This window comes from Schistocerca nitens, chromosome 11, assembly GCF_023898315.1.
Source record: "Schistocerca nitens isolate TAMUIC-IGC-003100 chromosome 11, iqSchNite1.1, whole genome shotgun sequence".
Classification (NCBI taxonomy): Eukaryota; Metazoa; Arthropoda; class Insecta; order Orthoptera; family Acrididae; genus Schistocerca; species Schistocerca nitens.
This window is the reverse complement of record NC_064624.1, coordinates 31744772-31765093: the sequence shown is the minus strand read 5'-3', so window position 1 is coordinate 31765093 and position 20322 is coordinate 31744772. Positions and strand designations below refer to the sequence as shown.

General features: G+C 48.0%; 1 protein-coding gene across 5 annotated transcripts in view; it reads left to right on the top strand.

The window, feature by feature from the left end:
• LOC126212951 (zinc finger protein 43-like) overlaps positions 1-20322 on the top strand; it is a 142182-nt gene that overhangs the window by 49834 nt on the left and 72026 nt on the right. For 4 of the 5 annotated variants that reach the window (XM_049940471.1, XM_049940470.1, XM_049940468.1 and 1 more), the window contains one exon: positions 16124-16216. The exons of the other annotated variant lie outside the window; for it this stretch is intronic. Coding sequence is in view for 3 of the 4 variants with exons in the window: in XM_049940470.1 (XP_049796427.1) it covers positions 16124-16216 (93 nt within the window). In the remaining variant the exon portion in view is untranslated. The remainder of the gene's footprint in view (positions 1-16123; positions 16217-20322) is intronic. 5 annotated transcript variants of the gene reach the window in all.

Sequence of the window (20322 nt, the reverse complement as noted above, 5' to 3'; positions counted from 1 at the left end):
TCCATGTTGATTCCTACATAGTAGATTCTGGGTTTCCAAAAACGACATGATACTCGAGCCAAAAACATGTTCTAAAATTCTACAACAGATCGATGTCAGAGATATAGGTCTATAGTTTTGCGCATCTGCTCGACGACCCTTCTTGAAGACTGGGACTACCTGTGCTCTTTTCCAATCATTTGGAACCTTCCACTCCTCTAGAGACTTGCGGTACATGGCTGTTAGAAGGGGGGCAAGTTCTTTCGTGTACTCTGTGTAGAATCGAATTGGTATCACGTCAGGTCCAGTGGACTTTCCTCTGTTGAGTGATTCCAGTTGCTTTTATATTCCTTGGACACTTATTTCGATGTCAGCCATTTTTTCATTTGTGCGTGGATTTAGAGAAGGAACTGCAGTGCGGTCGTCCTCTGTGAAACAGCTTTGGAAAAAGGTGTTTAGTATTTCAGCTTTACACGTGTCATCCTCTGTTTCAATGCCATCATCATCCCGGAGTGTCTGGATATGCTGTTTCGAGCCACTTACTGATTTAACGTAAGACCAGAACTTCCTAGGATTTTCTGTCAAGTCGGTACATAGAATTTTACTTTCGAATTCACTGAACGCTTCATGCATAGCCCTCCTAATGCTAACTTTGACAACGTTTAGCTTCTGTTTGTGTGAGAGGTTTTGGCTGCGTTTAAACTTGCAGTGAAGCTCTCTTTGCTTTCACAGTAGTTTCCTAACTTTGTTGTTGAACCATGGTGGGTTTTTCCCATCCCTCACAGTTTTACTTGGCACGTACCTGTCTAAAACGCATTTTACGATTGCCTTGAACTTTTTCCATAAACACTCAATAGTGTCAGTGTCGGAACAGAAATTTTCATTTGGATCTGTTAGGTAGTCTGAAATCTGCCTTCTATTACTCTTGCTAAACAGATAAACCTTCCTCCCTTTTTTTATATTCCTATTAACTTCCATATTCAGGGATGCTGCAACGGCCTTATGATCACTGATTCCCTGTTCTGCACATGCAGAGTCGAAAAGTTTGGGTCTGTTTGTTATCAGTAGGTCCAAGATGTTATCTCCACGAGTCGGTTCTCTGTTTAATTGCTCGAGGTAATTTTCGGATAGTGCACTCAGTATAATGTCACTCGATGCTCTGGCCCTACCACCTGTCCTAAACATCTGAGTGTCCCAGTCTATATCTGGTAAATTGAAGTCTCTACCTAAGACTATAACATCCTGAGAGAATTTATGTGAAATGTATTCCAAATTTTCTCTTGGTTGTTCTGCCACTAATGCTGCTGAGTCGGGAGGTCGGTAAAAGGAGCCAATTATTAACCTAGCTCGGTTGTTGAGTGTAACCTTCATCCATAATAATTCACAGGAACTATTCCACTTCTACTTCACTACAGGATAAACTACTACTTACAGCGACAAACACACCACCACTAGTCGCATGCAATCTATCCTTTCTAAACACCGCCTGTGCCTTTGTAAAAATTCGCCCTACGATGGCGAACTGTATCAGTTACAAACGACTCCGTGCACAATGTCATTGTGTTATCAAAGAAAGCAAAAAGGCTTGCTGGGTGGCTTTCACCAGCTCATTCAACAGTTTTACTCCTCCTCCGGTTGTCTGGGGTGGTCTGCACTGGCTATCTAGCACCAAGGTCCACTCCCCGATTTCTGGCCTGACTGTAGCAAATGAAATCCTTGCGGATCCTGAGGATGCCTCAAATGCCTGCGGCCGCTTTTTCACGGAGGTTTCGAGGTCTGCCCATTACCACCCTGCCTTCCTCCTCCGAAAACAAGCAGAGGCACGGCCACCTTCTTTCCAGTCTTCGAATCGTGAAAGACACACTGCCACCTTCACTGTGCGGGAACTCGAAAGTGCAGTCGCCCGGTCCCAACGCTGTGCTCCGGGGCCCGATGGTATCCATATTCAGATGCTGAAGAACCTTTCTCCTGCAGGTAAAGGCTTTCTTCTTCGCGCCTATAATCGCATCTGGACTGAAGGTCATGTTCGCACATGCTGGCGTGAAGCAGTTGTTGTTCCCATACCCAAACCAGGAAAGGACAAACACCTTCCTTCCAGTTATTGCCCCATCTCCCTTACCAGCAGTGTCTGCAAGGTACTGGAGTGCATGGTAAATTCTCGATTGGTTTGACTCCTCGAATCTCTACGCATCCTTACCAATGTCCACTGTTGCTTTTGTAGGTGCCGCTCTGCTGTTGACCACCTAGTTACCGTGTCAACCTTAATTATGAACAACTTTTTGCATAAGCGCCAGATGGTTGCTGTGTTCTTCGGTTTGGAGAAGATTTACGACACTTGTTGGAGGGCAGGCATTCTCTGCACCATGCACACTTGGGGCCTTCATGGTCGCCTCCGTCTTTTTATTAATGTATTTTTAATGGCTCAAATGTTCAGAGTACGTGTTTCTGTTTTGTCAAATGCCTTTTGCCAGGAGAATAGGGTGCCCCAGGGCTCCATTTTGAGTGTGGGCCTTTTTGCCATAGCTATCAATCCAATAATGGATTGCCTTCCAGCTGACATTTCAGGCTCCCTTTTCGTGGACGACTTTACGATCTACTGCAGTGCTCAGAGAACATGTCTCCTGGAGCACTGTCTTCAGTGTTGTCTAGACCGTCTTTATTCCTGGAGTATCGCTAACGGTTTCCGTTTTTCTGGTGAGAAAACAGTCTGTATGAACTTCTGACATTACAAATAGTTTCTTCCACCATCCTTACATCTCGGTCTCATTGCTCTCCCATTCGTGGAGACAACAAAATTTTTAGGTCTTACATTTGACAGGAACTTTTCTGGTCTCCACATGTCTTACTTGGCTGCTCATTTTACCCGTTCCCTAAATGTCCTCCGTGTTCTCGGCGGTATGTCATGGGGAGCAGATTGAAGGGTCCTGCTATGCTTATATCTGTCCATTGCCCAATCAAAGTTGGATTATGGGAGCTTTGTATACTCTCCTGCCCGGCCGTCCATCTGACGCCGTCTAAACTCTACCCACCATTGGGGGTTACGTCTGGCAACTGGAGCATTCAACACCAGCCCTGTTGAGAGTCCGTTTGCCGAAGCTGCCCAATTACCAGTAAACTACCGGTACAATATGTTGCTTTGTCGGTACGCCTGCCAACTGATGTCAATGCCCGACCACCCATCACATTTCTCCTTTGACGACTCTCTCGACTGCCAATAAGGGCTGTATGTCTCTGGCCTGTTACCTCCTGGAGTTTGCTTTTGTCGCCTGCTTCAGCAACTTGATTTTACCCTCCCTACGTCTTTTTGACCGGGTGAGAGCCCGGCGCCACCTTGGCTCCAGGCTCAGGTTTGCGTTCACCTTGAACTCAGCTTGCTCCCTAAGGAGAGGACCATGAATTCCGTATATCGCTCGAGATTTGTCGAACTTCGTTCGAGGCTCGCTAATAACGTCTTTATTTACACTGATGGCTCGAAGACTACTGCTGGCGTCAGATGTGCCTTTGCCGTTGGGGTTCATACCTTTCAATACCGGCTCCTTGACCAGTGTTCAAGCTTTACAGCTGAGCTTTTTGCTGTCTATCAGGCTGTTCAGTATATCTGCCGTGATTGTCTTTCTCCCTATGCCATTTGCTCTGATTCTTTGAGCGCCATTCAGAGTCTCTGTGACCCATATTCGGAACACCCTCCCATGCAACGAATTCAACGATCCCTTCAGTCCCTTGCTGATACTGGCACTCATGTCCCATTTTTGTGGATTCCTAGCCATGTTGGTGTGCCTGGGAACGAAGCTGCAGATGCTGCGGCCAAGGCTGCTGTCCTCCTGCCTCGGACAGCTTCCTTTTGTGTCCCATCAGCTGATGTTCATGGGGTTCTTTGTCGGTGCGTTTCATCATTGTGGCATGAGGCTTGGTCCTCTCTCCATAAAAATAAGCTTCGGGGCATCAAACCAATCCCAACGGCTTGGACGACCTCATCACACCCTTCCCGGAGAGAGGAGGTCATTTTGGCCAAGTTGCTGATTGGGCATTGCTGCTTTAGCCACTGCTACCTGTTGTCCGGTGACCCCGCCCCTCAGTGTCCCTGTGGTCATCCATTGATGGTGCACCATATTTTATTGTCCTGTCCCCGTTTTATTCACTCTTGTGCTGTCCTGTGTCTGCTGTCTACCTTACAGGGACCTTTAGCTGATGACTCTCGATGAGCTGCTTGTGTCCTTAGTCTTATTACATTGACGGACTTGTCCAAAGAGATCTAACTGTTTTACTTTGTTTATCTGCATCTTTGCAAGTACATTCTGGTGTTGCCCCCTTGTCTTTTTCTACACTATTAGTGCACTAACGTTTGTAACTGGGCGCTGATGACCTTTGTAGTTGAGTGCCCTAAACAAAAAAAGAGTACCTTGGCGATCATCAGAGGTTGCAGAGGCCATTAGTGATAGTAGGCAGGCTCTCCAGCACCATAAGTGGCACCAATCGATGGAGACCCTTATTTACTTAAAAGTGGCTTCATCCCCAGTTGTGCCATCTGATGAAATGTTACCAACAAGAATGCTGGGAGCAGCATGTTTCAACCATCGGACCACCTCTCCTCTGCAGGTTTGACCTAAGATGAGATTTCTCTGAATACACCAGACACTAGTAGGTGTATCTGCTGTTGCCTTGAAATTGCACTGTCTTCACCGACCCATACACCATTCCCAAACATTTTGCTCTGCATATGCTCGAGTCTCAGCATCTGAGAATTATCAACCTGTCTCTCATATTATCAAGCAATGATTAGAGCTAAAGCAATTATCTTTTACTACATGCCACCTGGAGCTGTATAAAACTCCATTCATTGAGTGGGAATTCATCAATGTCCTAGTCATTTGTGCAGATACAGCACCAGGGCTAGGTCATATCCACAACCAAATGATCAGGCACCTATCAGTGGATTGTCAGCATCATATCCTTGCCATCTATAACTGGATCTGGAGTGAGGGCCAGTTCCCATTGCAACAATTACAAAGCATCATTGTGTCACAGTGTTGAAACAGGGTAAGCACCTTTAGAGATGAGCAGTTATCACCCAGTAAGTGTCACCAATGTTCTGCAAAAAATGCTTGAATGCGCAGTGAGCTGACAGCTGTGTGCCTCCTTGAGTCTCGGGGTCTTCTGGCTGCATCCCAGTGTGGCTTTCGCCAAGGCTGTTCCACTACTGATGATCTGGTTTGCCTGCAGTCTGCCAGCCAATCAGCTTTTGCCCAATGTCAATGCATTATTGCCATCTTTGACCTGCAAAAGCTGTATGACACCAGGAGGTGAGGCCATATCTTTGCTGCCTTACACGAGTGGGTTATGTGAGAGCCACTCCCAATCTATAATGTCCTGTCACAGTGTATGTTCTGGGTTCTAGTCCGTGCTTCCCACAACACTCTACATACCCAAGAGAATGGACTCCTGCAGGGCTCTGTACAGTGTGTCCTTGTCTTCTGCAAGCCATCAATGGTCACCTCTAGCTGTGCCCCCTGCGGGTCCGGGGTAAGAATAGGCCCGAGGTATTCCTGCCTGTCGTAAGAGGCGACTAAAAGGAGTCCCTCCCCCTCAAGGGGGTAGTTAGCGCCTGCGTCCGGAGACGGACGGTTCCACGACCTCTATTTGCGGTCATTTTGCTTTTTCACTTCTCGTTTCTTCCTTTCATTGGTTGGTTCCTTTCTTTGCTCTTCTCCACCTCACTGTCTTCCTTACTCTTTTCCCTGCATAATCTCCTTGCCTTCTCGTTGCCTTCTTCTCCTTGCCTTCTCATTGCCTTCTTCTCCTTGCCTTCTCATTGCCTTCTTCTCCTTGCCTTCTCATTGCCTTCTTCTCCTTGCCTTCTCCTTGCCTTCTTCTCATTGCCTTCTTCTCCTTGCCTTCTCATTGCCTTCTTCTCCTTGCCTTCTCATTGCCTTCTTCTCCTTGCCTTCTCATTGCCTTCTTCTCCTTGCCTTCTCATTGCCTTCTTCTCCTTACCTTCTCATTGCCTTCTTCTCATTGCCTTCTTCTCATTGCCTTCTTCTCATTGCCTTCTTCTCATTGCCTTCTTCTCATTGCCTTCTTCTCATTGCCTTCTTCTCCTTGCCTTCTCATTGCCTTCTCATTGCCTTCTTCTCCTTGCCTTCTCTGGTCTCCGCCTCGGCGTTTGAGACACTGTCCTCTCTCCTTCCTCCCTGTGCGCGCCTGAAGGCCGACCCACGCGTTCGCACGCGTAGCCGGTGACGGGGTAACGCGTAATTCCCCGCCCTGGGTAGACATGTAAGGCACGCGCGTACCCCCTGGTAAAGGCCAGGCCCGGGGAGGGGTGATTGCCTGAGCTGATACCTTCTGACCATGCCGATTGGTCCCTCCGTCTGTTCTTCGGGTGGTGTGACCTGAGGTGTAAACATTCACCTAAGGCGGGAGTGCCCTCTGAGAGGGTCCCCACAAGGAAGGAGCGCGCCATCGGAGACGCTGGCAATCATGGGGGATTTCTCCGCAATGGATTTCACTCCATCTCTCTCGACTTCTGCCCAAAAACGGAAACGTGACCAGCTACCAGTGACAAAAGTACTACCGCCTGCCCCACAGTTCCTCGTCGTTTCTCGATCTGAGGACGGAAAGGATTTTTCCTCTGTCAACCCTTTCGTTATCCAGAAGGGCGTCGATGCCATAGCCGGATCTGTCAAATCCTGTACCAGGTTGCGTAACGGTACCTTATTACTCGAAACTGAGAGCGCCTTTCAGGCACAAAAACTGCTTCGGGCCACACTCCTGTACACATTCCCTGTCCGGGTGGAGGCTCACCGAACTTTGAATTCGTCTCGTGGTGTGGTCTACACTAGATCCCTCGACGGTTTGACTGACGAGGAGATTCAATCTTTCCTCGCTGAGCAGGGCATGACGGCTGTCCATAGGGTCATGAAAAAGGTCAACAATGACCTTGTACCGACCCGGACACTTTTTTTGACCTTCGATAGTGTTCAGCTGCCATCGCGCATCAAAGCGGGCTACGAGGTTATTTCTGTTCGCCCCTATGTCCCGACACCTACGCGCTGCTACCAGTGTCAGCGTTTCAATCACACTCGCCAATCTTGTTCCAATGCGGCTAAATGTGTCACTTGTGGCAGGGATGCCCATGAGGGTGACTGTCCACCTCCGTCTCCTCGTTGTGTGAACTGTCAGGGTGACCATGCTGCATCCTCCCGCGACTGTCCTGTCTATAAGGAAGAACGCTGTATCCAGGAAATTCTGGTCAAAGAGAAAGTGTCCACCTCGGCTGCTCGCAAGCTATTGGCTAGTAGGAAGCCCACGCTGCTCCCAGCGGGGAAATACAGTACTGTCCTCGCCTCTCCTCGGACTACCAGGGAGGTGGCAACCCAGACCTGCGATCTGACCTTCAGCACCACGGTCGTCCGTTCGGCCAGTGCTAAGATCGCGCGGTCGACGTCTCCTCTTCGTCCCATCACCCCACAGACACCAGCCCCTTCATCAGCTTCTGCTAAGACGAAGACCCAGAAGTCAGATGCACGGGCCTTCAAGAAGGAACCGTCCCGTGCAGCCTTCCTACGTACCTCGACCTCCCAGCCTTCGTCCGGTACTTCCACCAAACGACCATCCAAGAAGGCTAATAGGAAGCACAGTTCTCCTTCTCCGCCACGGTGCATTTCTTCTCCTGCGCCACCCAGCGGTTGCCGCCCCAGGCCGTCATCCCTTTCGCCTGGCCGCACCGCTGGTAGCCGAACATCTGGCCGTTCACCGGCGGAGGAAGCTCCCCCTCCCGGCCATCTTCCCAAGATGGCCGATGAACCTATAGACCCAATGGACGATGACTGTCCGCCTACTGATAGCGGCGGCAGTGCTCGCTCGAAGCCAGGCCCTCAGCGGCCTTCGAGGTGACCCCTTCTTTCATCTTCCTTTTTTCTTACGATGGCACTTATTCACTGGAATATTCGCAGCATTCGCTCCAACCGAGAGGACTTGAAGTTGCTGCTTCGCTTGCACCGTCCGCTCGTCGTAGCCCTCCAGGAAACGAAGCTACGCCCATGCGATCAAATTGCCTTGGCACACTACACCTCTGTGCGTTTTGACCTACCCCCTGTGGTAGGTATCCCAGCTCATGGAGGGGTTATGTTGCTGGTCCGGGATGATATTTACTACGATCCCATCACGTTGCACACCGGCCTGCAGGCAGTTGCCATCCGCATTACTCTCCCCACTTTTACATTTTCCATTTGTACCGTTTACACTCCATCGTCGTCTGCCGTTACCAGGGCAGACATGATGCAACTTATTGCTCAGCTACCTGCACCATTTTTGTTAACTGGAGACTTCAATGCCCACCATCCCCTTTGGGGCTCTCCAGCATCCTGCCCGAGGGGCTCCCTGTTAGCAGACCTTTTCAACCAGCTCAATCTCGTCTGCCTCAATACTGGTGCCCCTACTTTTCTTTCGGATACATCTCACACCTATTCCCATTTAGATCTCTCTATATGTACTCCCCAACTTGCACGCCGGTTCGAGTGGTATGCTATTTCTGATACATATTCGAGCGACCACTTCCCGTGTGTTATCCATCTCCTGCAGCATACTCCCTCTCCGTGCTCCTCTCGTTGGACCATCTCCAAGGCAGACTGGGGGCTGTTCTCTTCCAGGGCGACCTTTCAGGATCAACCCTTCACAAGCTGCGATCGTCAAGTCGCACACCTCACGGAAGTCATTCTCGCTGCTGCTGAATCTTCCATCCCTCACCCTACTTCTTCTCCACGTCGCGTACCGGTCCCCTGGTGGACCGCAGCATGTAGGGACGCTTTACGTGCTCGTCGACGTGCTTTACGCACCTTTAAACGCCACCCTACAGTGGCGAATTGCATTAATTATAAACGATTACGTGCTCAGTGTCGTCGTATTATTAAAGAAAGCAAGAAAGCCAGCTGGGCTGCTTTCACCAGCACCTTCAACAGTTCTACTCCTTCTTCTGTTGTCTGGGGTAGCCTGCGCCGGCTATCTGGCACTAAGGTCCACTCCCCAGTTTCTGGCTTGAAGGTCGCGAATGAAGTCCTTGTGGCCCCTGAGGCTGTCTCCAATGCCTTCGGCTGCTTTTTCGCCGAGGTTTCGAGCTCCGCTCATTACCACCCTGCCTTCCTCCCCCGCAAACAGGCAGAGGAGGCGAGGCCACCTAACTTCCGCTCCTCGAATCGTGAAGGTTATAATGCCCCATTCACCATGCGGGAACTGGAAAACGCACTTGGCCGATCACGGTCCTCCGCTCCAGGGCCTGATTCTATTCATATCCAGATGCTGAAGAACCTTTCTCCTGCGGGTAAAGGTTTTCTTCTTCGTACTTACAATCGCATCTGGATTGAGGGACATGTTCCCGCATGCTGGCGCGAGTCTATTGTTGTCCCGATTCCTAAGCCGGGGAAGGACAAGCACTTGCCTTCCAGTTATCGACCTATCTCGCTTACCAGCTGTGTCTGTAAAGTGATGGAGCGAATGGTTAACTCTCGATTGGTTTGGCTGCTCGAGTCTCGACGCCTACTTACCAATGTACAATGTGGATTTCGAAGGCGCCGCTCTGCTGTCGACCATCTGGTTACCTTGTCGACCTTCATCATGAATAACTTCTTGCGGAAGCGCCCGACCGCGGCTGTGTTCTTTGATTTGGAGAAGGCTTACGACACCTGTTGGAGGGCGGGCATTCTCCGCACCATGCATACATGGGGCTTTCGCGGTCGCCTCCCTCTTTTTATTCGTTCCTTTTTAATGGATCGACAGTTTCGGGTACGTGTGGGTTCTGTCCTGTCCGACACCTTTCGCCAGGAGAATGGGGTGCCCCAGGGCTCAGTTTTGAGCGTCGCTCTCTTCGCCATCGCGATCAATCCAATAATGGATTGCCTCCCAGCTGATGTATCAGGCTCCCTTTTCGTGGACGATTTTACCATCTATTGCAGCGCGCAGTGTCCACGTGTCTTGGAGCGCTGTCTTCAGCGTTCTCTTGACCGTCTTTACTCCTGGAGTGTCGCCAATGGCTTCCGTTTTTCTGCCGAGAAGACGGTCTGTATTAACTTCTGGCGCTACAAAGAGTTTCTCCCACCGTCCTTACGACTCGGTCCCGTTGCTCTCCCACTCGTGGAGACAATCAAATTTTTAGGCCTTACCTTTGACAGGAAACTTAGCTGGTCTCCACATGTGTCATATTTGGCCGCCCGTTGTACCCGTTCTTTAAATGTCCTCCGTGTTCTCAGTGGTATGTCGTGGGGAGCGGATCGAACCGTCCTCCTTCGCCTATATCGGTCGATCGTCCGCTCCAAGCTGGATTATGGGAGCTTCGTATACTCCTCTGCACGGCCATCCATCTTACGCCGCCTCAACTCCATACAACATCGGGGTTTACGACTTGCGATCGGAGCATTTTATACCAGTCCCGTAGAGAGTCTTCATGCTGACGCTGGCGAATTGCCACTCACCTACCGGCGCGATATACTGCTTTGTCGGTATGCCTGTCGGCTACTGTCAATGCCCGACCATCCTTCTTATCGTTCCTTTTTTGACGACTCTCTTGACCTTCAATACGGGTTGTATGTCTCTGCCTTGCTACCCCCTGGAGTTCGCTTTCGTCGCCTCCTTCAACACCTTGATTTTTCACTCCCTGCAACCTTCCGAGTGGGCGAGAGCCGCACGCCACCTTGGCTCCAGGCTCAGGTCCGCGTTCACCTCGACCTCAGCTCGCTCCCAAAAGAGGTCACCCACGGTTCGGTCTACCACTCCCGTTTTTTGGAACTTCGTTCGCAGTTCAACAACATGACTTTCATTTATACAGATGGCTCTAAGACCAATGACGGGGTCGGGTGTTCCTTTATTGTCGGGGCACAAAGTTTCCAATACCGGCTCCATGGCCATTGTTCGGTCTTCACAGCTGAGCTCTTTGCCCTCTACCAGGCTGTTCTGTACATCTGCCGCCACCGACATTCTGCTTATGTCATCTGCTCAGATTCCCTGAGCGCCATCCAGAGCCTCAGTGATCCGTACCCGGTTCACCCTTTCGTACACCGGATCCAACGCTCTCTTCAGCAGCTGGTGGACGTCGGTACGCCGGTTAGCTTTATGTGGGTTCCTGGCCATGTCGGTATCCCTGGGAACGAAGCTGCAGATGCCGCGGCCAAGGCTGCGGTCCTCCAGCCTCGGACAGCTTCTTGTTGTGTCCCTTCGTCCGATTTTAGCAGGGTCATTTGTCGGCGCGTTGTGTCGCTGTGGCATGCCGATTGGGCTGCACTTACCGACAACAAGCTTCGGGCCTTAAAACCTCTTCCCGTGGCTTGGACGTCCTCCTCACGCCCTTCTCGGCGGGAGGAGGTCGTTTTAGCAAGGTTAAGAATTGGACACTGCCGGTTCAGCCATCGCCATCTGCTGACGGCTGCGCCGGCGCCGTTCTGCCCATGTGGGCACTTGCTGACAGTTCGTCACATTTTAATGTCCTGTCCCGATCTTAAAACACTGCGCCTCGATCTTAACCTGCCTACTACTTTAGATGCCATTTTAGCGGATGACCCACGAGCAGCTGCTCGTGTTCTTTGTTTTATCAATTTGACAAACCTCGCTAAGGAAATTTGATGATGTTTTTTAATCCTATGCCTGTCAGTCTGTCTTTTATTGTGTTTTCCCTTTTAGTTGTTGTTGTCAACTTGTGCCTCGCGGTGCATTCTTAGAGTAGTCAGGGCGCTAATGACCATTGAAGTTGTGCGCCCGAAAACCACAAAAAAAAAAAAAAAAAAAAAAAAACGGCCATCCATCTTACGCCGCCTCAACTCCATACAACATCGGGGTTTACGACTTGCGATCGGAGCGTTTTATACTAGTCCCGTCGAGAGTCTTCATGCTGACGCTGGTGAGTTGCCACTCACCTACTGGCGCGATATACTGCTTTGTCGGTATGCCTGTCGGCTACTGGCAATGCCTGACCACCCATCTTATCGTTCCTTTTTTGATGACTCTCTCGACAGTCAATACGGGTTGTATGTCTCCGCCCTGCTACCCCCTGGAGTTCGCTTTCGTCGCCTCCTTCAACACCTTCATTTTTCACTCCCTGCCACCTTTCGAGTGGGCAAGAGCCACACGCCACCTTGGCTCCAGGCTCAGGTTCGCGTCCACCTTGACCTCTGCTCACTCCCGAAGGAGGTTACCCCCGATTCAGTCTACCACTCCCGTTTTGTCGAACTTCGTTCGAAGTTCATTAATACGACCTTCATTTATACAGATGGCTCTAAGACCAATGACGGGGTCGGGTGTTCTTTTATTGTCGGGGCACAAAGTTTCCAATATCGGCTCCATGGCCATTGTTCGGTCTTCACAGCTGAGCTCTTTGCCCTCTACCAGGCTGTCCTTTACATCTGCCGCCACCGACATTCTGCATCTGTCATCTGCTCCGATTCCCTGAGCGCTATCCAGAGCCTCGGTGTCCGTACCCGGTTCACCCTTTCGTGCACCGGATCCAACGCTCTCTTCAGCAGCTGGTGGACGTCGGTTCTCCGGTTAGCTTTATGTGGATTTCTGGCCATGTCGGTATCCCTGGGAACGAAGCTGCAGATGCCGCGGCCAAGGCTGTGGTCCTCCAGCCTCGGACAGCTTCTTGTGGTGTCCCTTCGTCAGATTGTAGCAGGGTAATTTGTCGGCGCATTGTCTCGCTGTGGCATGCCGATTGGGCTGCACTTTCAGACAACAAGCTTCGGGCCTTGAAAGCTCTACCCGTGGCTTGGACGTCCTCCTCACGCCCTTCTCGGCGGGAGGAGGTAGTTTTGGCCCAGTTGCGAATTGGCCACTGCCGGTTCAGCCATCGCCATCTGCTGACGGCTGCGCCGGCGCCGTTCTGCCCATGTGGGCAATTGCTGACGGTCCGCCACATTTTAACGTCGTGTCCGAATTTTAACACCCTACGTCTCGATATTGGCCTGCCATGTACTGTAGAAGCCATTTTAGCGGATGACCCACGAGCAGCTGCTCGCGTTCTTCATTTTATCAATTTGACAACCCTCTCAAAGGACATTTGATTATGCTGTTTTCTTTTTTAATCCTATGCCTGTCAGTATGTCTTTCATCGTGTTCTCCGTTTTGTTGCTGTTTTAAACTTGTGACTCGCGGTGCATTCCTAAAGTAGTCTGGGCGCTAATGACCGTTGACGTTGTGTGCCCTATAACCACAAAAAAAAAAAAAAAAACCTCTAGCTGTGAGGTCATCAGTATCACCATCCTTACATGCTGACTATTTGGGCCTCTTACTATTGCTCCTCTAGTGTGGGTGCCACTGAATGTAGACTGCAAGGCACCATATGAAAGATGCTGTCATGGGCACTCACCCATGGATTTTGGTTTTCAGCTGCCAAGACCCATGTCATGGTTTTCTGTCAACATCATATGGTTCATCCACAACCAGAACTATATCTTCCTGACAAACTACTCAATGTAGCAGGAACTTACTGTTTTTTAGGACTGGTCTTTATTTCTTAGTTGACATGAATTCCCAGTATTTTGCAGTGTAAGTGAAAGTGCTTGCTGCACCTCAGTACACTTTGTCTCCTGAGTAACACCAGCAGGGGTGCAGAGTGCACTGCCTTTCTGCAGCTTTACAAAGCCATAATACAACCCTGTCTTGGTTATGGGAGTCTGGTATATGGTTCGGCATCATCCTCAGCATTGTGGATGCAGGATCTGATGCACCACTGTGGTGTTTGATTTGCTACAGGAGCCTTTTGAACTAGTCCTGCGGACAGATTATGTATGGAGGCTGGGATCCATTCATTGTGTATCAAGAGCCAACAACAGCTTCTCAGTTATGCTACCTATGTTTGCAACTCTCTTAAGCATCCAAACTATCATCCCCTCTTTCCAAACACGGAAACCCGTCTTCCATAATGGCGGCCCGTTTCAGGGATTTTGATCGCAGTCCACACCCTGTTGCTCCCCTCTGAACTCCAGTTATTTCTTCCTCCACCTCTCCTCTGGGCCCACTCACGTACACCTCTGTGGGAAACCCATTGGTCACAGCTTTTTCTTGATCCATCGTGAGGTCCTAAAGACACGGTCCCTCCTGAGGCCCTCTTCCGCCAATTTTCCTTGCCAGAAGCTGTAGAGTTGGTAGCCATCTCTCATGCTCTTAAGCATATCCTTTCCTCCACTGGTGGGTCCTTCATCTTCAGCAACCTCTTGACCAGTTTGAAAGCTTTCAACCAGTATTACCCTCAGCATACCTTGGTCATTGCTAACCAGTATTCCCAGTATGCCCTTGAGCACTGGGGATGCTCAGTGATGATTGTTTGGAGTCTGGGTCATGTTGGGATCCCTGGGAACAAACTTACTGACAGCTTGCCCAAATGGGCTACCAGTAAACTGGCTCTTGTAGTCAGTATTCTGGAAACAGACCTCAGATCAGTATTATGCCATAAAGTTTTAGGAACCTGAAATATGGAATGAATCACTGACTTCAAACAACCAGTGATAAGGAGACTATGAATCTATGGAGGTCCTCCATGCAGGCCTCTCACAAGCATTCAACCATCCTCTGCCAGCTCCACGTCAGCTGTATCTGGTGGTCTCATGGTCATCTCCTCCAGTGCCACCCCGCTGTCATCATTACCATTCAACAGTGGTCTACATTTTGCTGTACTGTCCAGCCTAGCCACCCTGTGGCAGAATCTTAATCTCCCTGACTTGCTACCCATGATGCCACGGTGGCTGACTTAGTTTTATATCTAATTCACGAGGAGGGCTTTTTATCGCTCTCTTCACGGGAGGGCACCTTAACCTTTTTGGCCCATTGATGTAAAATACATCCACTTTCATAGTTGTATGGTTACTGTCTATGCTGGTTGCTGCTTGATATGTAAGAAACAATTTTGGTTGATATTTTCGGGTCAGTTGCTTATTTTGTGCCTGCATTCAAGAATAAACTCAGATTCGTTTTCAAATATCAGATTTGTGCACCATATTTTCCTGCTGCCTGTTTCTAATTGATGAATATATGTGATTATTAGTGTTGTGGCCTTGACAGCTTCTACAAATCTCTCTCTCTCTCTCTCTCTCTCTCTCTCTCTCTCTCTCTCTCTCTCTCTCCTCTCCCTCTCCTTCTCCCCCCTCTCCCTCCCTCCCTCACCCTTCCCCCCTCACCCCTCCCCCTTCCCCCTCCCCCTTCCCCCCTCCCCCTCCCCGCCCACTCCCTGCCCCCTCCCCGCCCCTGCCGCCTCCCCGCCTCCTCCCCGCCTCCTCCCCGCCTCCTCCCCGCCGCCTCCCCGCCTCCTCCCCGCCTCCTCCCCGCCTCCTCCCCGCCTCCTCTCCGCCTCCTCCCCGCCTCCTCCCCGCCTCCTCCCCGCCTCCTCCCCGCCTCCTCCCCGCCGCCTCCCCGCCGCCTCCCCGCCGCCTCCCCGCCGCCTCCCCGCCGCCTCCCCGCCGCCTCCCCGCCGCCTCCCCGCCGCCTCCCCGCCGCCTCCCCGCCGCCTCCCCGCCGCCTCCCCGCCGCCTCCCCGCCGCCTCCCCGCCGCCTCCCCGCCGCCTCCCCGCCGCCTCCCCGCCGCCTCCCCGCCGCCTCCCCGCCGCCTCCCCGCCGCCTCCCCGCCGCCTCCCCGCCGCCTCCCCGCCTCCTCCCCGCCTCCTCCCCGCCTCCTCCCCGCCGCCCTAAAGAGCTGGCACTGAAAATACGTGGTTACAGAGCAATAAGCTGTGTAAATAGCATTAAATTTGGTTAATTTTGCTGATAATGTGTGGAATGCCATAGTCATTTGATTAATGATCAAAAAGTCCTCTTGTTTATGGGTTTACAGCTGGAAGATTATTTGCATCTATTTATATCTGAGTTTAATTTTGAAATGTTGCCACACTCGTATATCAAGTTTGTATATGGGATACGACCATCCGTTAGATCACTCTGAAATCAGAGTGGATTATGTGACAGGAAAAGAAATAGAAAGTCTGCCAAATAAATACTACACAATGGCTGATAGCAAAGTCAGAGAATTGATTTGGTTGCATTCTGACACTCACCCTTCCCAGTCGATAAGAATCTCTAAAGTTGGATGCTACTCATGAGAGAGGAATAGGGAGATCTGTCATACACACAGAAGTTACCAAGCAGCTATAATTCACAGATTGTTTCCTTCTTTCAGTCCATTGAAGATCCATTGGGAATATCATGGTCCACTGATTTTATCAAGGAGGATCCTGAATTAAATTTGGAACTGAGTGTAGCTGATAATATTGTAAGTATTTACATGTTTGATGTATTGCCTGTAGTCAACTAATGAGTCTTTGTTTAGAGTAGAAGATGCATTGCAGTGAAATTGTCACAGATTGTCAGTTTTCTGGAACTTGTTGCTGATAATTGTAGAGTATTCTTGTATTCCTGCACTTGACTTTCATTTCAACTGTTACATGCTGATTGTTTTAAACGGAAATAGAAGTGGAAAGGGACAGGTAGCTGGTATAATCATGTTTTTTGTAGCCCCTGTTTATATCAAGTGTATTGTATAATCGCTGTGTGCGATGGTCACAAAATTCACATTTAGATGAAGTGTAAGTTCTAAAAGTGTAGGTCATTTGAGAAATATTCCTACTTTCAATAACTTCTGATAAATGCAGTTAAAAAGATCATTGGCTGTTCTTATCTTTTGTGTGAATCATAGTTATTCTTACATTTGTCCTGAAAAATTTTTGGGTTATGAAAAAGAGAGATAAAATTTGTGTGTTGTAGATCAGCCCTGATACTTTGGCCAAAACCTGCTCATATTGTGGCAGCTTCTGTGGTGCCTGTTGTATTAGTTACAAAATTTTCAGTAATAGAATAACTCTGTATGAGGCTTTTGGTGAATGATTGTACATAGATAAAGCCATGTATGACCTCACTATTAGAGTCCTGGCAGATTTAAAGAAGAAAGATTATTTTTTTTTCATATGCTTTTTGACCTTGGTAAGAGAAAGAGATGCTCACATTGATAAATATGTCACAGGAATGAAATTAGACAAAGATTGGGGAACATTTAACGTAAAATTGCAGGTTAGGTACTGGCTCTTGATCTCATTGTTCATAAACAAACTTGTTGCAGTTTCCAAGCATTCTTCAGGCACAAAATGTTGGCTTCTTCAACAAAGAAATGTGTAGTGATTATACAAGCATACAGGTCAAGGAACCAAACGATCATGCTAGGAACAGCTCACATTATGTAAAGGAGTGTCACAGAGACTCATGTTATGCCATTTTAAACAAATTAAAGGGATGCATTGGCATCACAAGTAGGCAGGACAGTAAGTGAAACAGTAGTAGTGTTGTTCCACAACAAGGGTTTTACAGAAATGAGAAGTCAGGCATGTGCAAATGAGAAGCTAGGCCAAAACAACGAACTGTACAGTGTCCTAGGGCATAGCTGTAGTTGTCAAAGTGGCTGGATTGTAGTTGGTGACCACTTACCATGAAAATACAAAAGGCCATATTGGCCTTCGTATGCAGCCCAAGAGATCACAGGTCAAACAAGATGTCTCCATAGCACCAGGGCCAGATGTTCAGGGATAGTGTCCACTGCATGGAGTGCTGCTCCCATAGCAAGTGTGCAGAACAGTGTGTTTCTAGTTGCGTGGTCTGGAAAACCATGTCATGTGGTGGGCACTGAAATCACTGATGTGTAGCCCCCACTTGTTACTTTGAAAATACATAACTTAAATTAAATAGTGGTAGACACCTGAGCAAATCTACGAATAGGATGTGTGACCATAAGAGTGATCCTGAGTGGCACATGCAGTTGTGCAGTGAACATCTTAGCTCTGTCAGCCAGAGTGACACGCAGTCTTTGTGGTCTCAGGAGCATAAAATGCTAGGGCTTAAAAATGCAGAAAAATTGGGCTGACCATCTTGATACTGGCACATGGCCAGCAATATTCTGTATTAATTGTGGATTTGGGGGAATTTTTTTAAGTAATTGTATGAGAAGCTAGAGCAAGATGCAAAATAATACTTTGCTGGAGAAGCAATTAAGTGGTAGGCTGCCAAATCTGTTACTGGTAGGTTCAAACAGTACACAAGTGTTACAGAGATGCTTCAGGAACTCAAATAAGAACTTCCAGAAGGAAGGTGATGTTCTTTCGAGGAACACTATTGAGAAATTTTAGAGAAATGCCATTTGAACCTGATTGCCAAACAATTTTGTTGTTTCCAACATACATTGCACATAAGGACTATGAAGATAAAATTTGAGAAATCCTGGCTGATATGGAGGCGCATAGACAGTCTTTTTCCCTCGTATTTGCGGGTGGAATGGGAATGAAAATGACCAGCAGGGTTACGGGGTACCCTTCCCAATGCACCATTAGCTGGATAGCGGAGTATCGATGTATGTGGAGATACTTGGTAAAATAAGTAGCTGACTAATGTAGTAGGAGCAACAGTGATATTTTTATAGTAGTAAATGTACATTCACATACATACAAAATAATCCATTAGCAGTTCCTATAATTATCAGTGTGAGTAGATTAGCACTATTCACAAACAGCTGGTTGTCAGTATACATCAGAGGTAAATTCCTGTGGGAGCTTCTGCCTTAAGATTTGCAGCCTGGCTCACCCACTTACATCCACATCTTCGTTTATGGAATGCAATGCGTAAATCAAGGAATGAACAAATGAATAACATTCACACCCCATCTCTAGCCAGAGCAGAGGTTACAGTGTTAAAAGCAGATTTAATTTTATGAAAAAATTTCTGAAACATTCAACAATACATGCAACCCATCAAGATAAATTACCATATTTTACTGAAAGAAATTATAGCTGTATAAGCAATTCTTCAGGATGTTTAAAATCATCAGATTTCACAAAGCTATAACTTTGTATTAAATAAAGGTACAGAATTGGGGTCCGATTTTCATTTCTATACATGCCTGCAAAGCCTTTATTTACAAAGGAACCATATGATCTTCCCATTGATCACAATTTGTGTGTGTGCACATATGATATTAAGGTGCTTTTAACAGCTGTGTTTAGGATCAGATTTATCATTTACTGATCATAAATATCAAAATTCTTTTAGACACATTTAAGCAGCCATGTGATAGAATTGATCCATGCATTTCCAAGCACGTCAGTTTAGGAAATTCACTGCTGTTCTTATGTAGTATTCATCCAATGATGTTGGAAGGGAGGCACATAGGTGGAGCCTTTCACAAACTCCTGCCAATAAGAGATAGCATACTGTGAGATGAAGCAAATTTCCAGGTCAGGTCTGCAGCCCCTTATAGCTGACCAATCCCTCAGGCAGCTAACTGTTCAGAAGTGTTCTTTTGTGCAGGTTCCAATACAGTGGTACACAATGCATATGAACAATGATATTTCTGATAATTTTCCATCTCTTCCGTTTTTGGTTGATCTGTGTGTTTTCTAATATTGTCAACTTTCTTCAGTTTGTTACAGAATTCCCTTCTCTTCAGATTCAGTTCAGTGCCAATCTCACTAAACTGTTTATCACATCCCCTGAGTTTAATAATAAATCATGATCACTACCAACAAACTTCCTGTCCCATATTGCACAGCACACTACCCTTATTAATGTTGCAGCTGCCAGTTCAAGTCATCCCTTGACGACTCATTTTATAACATGCAATTTAATTAGAAATGACCTGCTACTGGAAGATGTAGACATTACTGGTCACAGAATAAATGATACATACTGCATACAATTCCTTGGTGTCTACTTGGGTTTCAGTTGAAATGGGATCAATAAATGGTAAACTTCTCGAGTTGATCCCCTCAACACTACTCACCTGGAGGCAGTTATGATAGCGTCTTTTGGAGTTTTGATTTGTTTTTGGAAATATGTTCTGGGACAGCAAACTACAAATAAATATTTGTTACTTAATGTAAAATCCAATAGGGAGTTCCATAGTCAGATGTAGGCGCAAGATTCCCTAGGTCAGTGAAGAGGTTTATGCAAGGTGTTCAGTTGTCATCATCACATCATTGGTACTACAAGCTTGTATAGAATAAATACTAATTTGTTCATAGCTGCCATGTCCTATAAGGTTATACTATAGGATAGTACTGAGTGAAAGCATGCTAGGGAGCATTTCTGCAAGCTGACACTCTGGAAGAACATTCATTAATTGCAAGGCAGAGAGATGCGAGCTTTTTGGTTAACTCATTCTCATGCTGGTGCTTCTTTAATTTAATATCCATCCAAATGCCCAAGAACTTATGCATTCTCATTCAGTGCCTGTCATTGATATCTCCTTGTATCTGTAAGTCATTTGGATTTGTTTGGAATTGCATCAAGTGTGCTTATGTAAGTATAAAGGTTGAATTGTTTGTTACGTTGCCTGTAAAC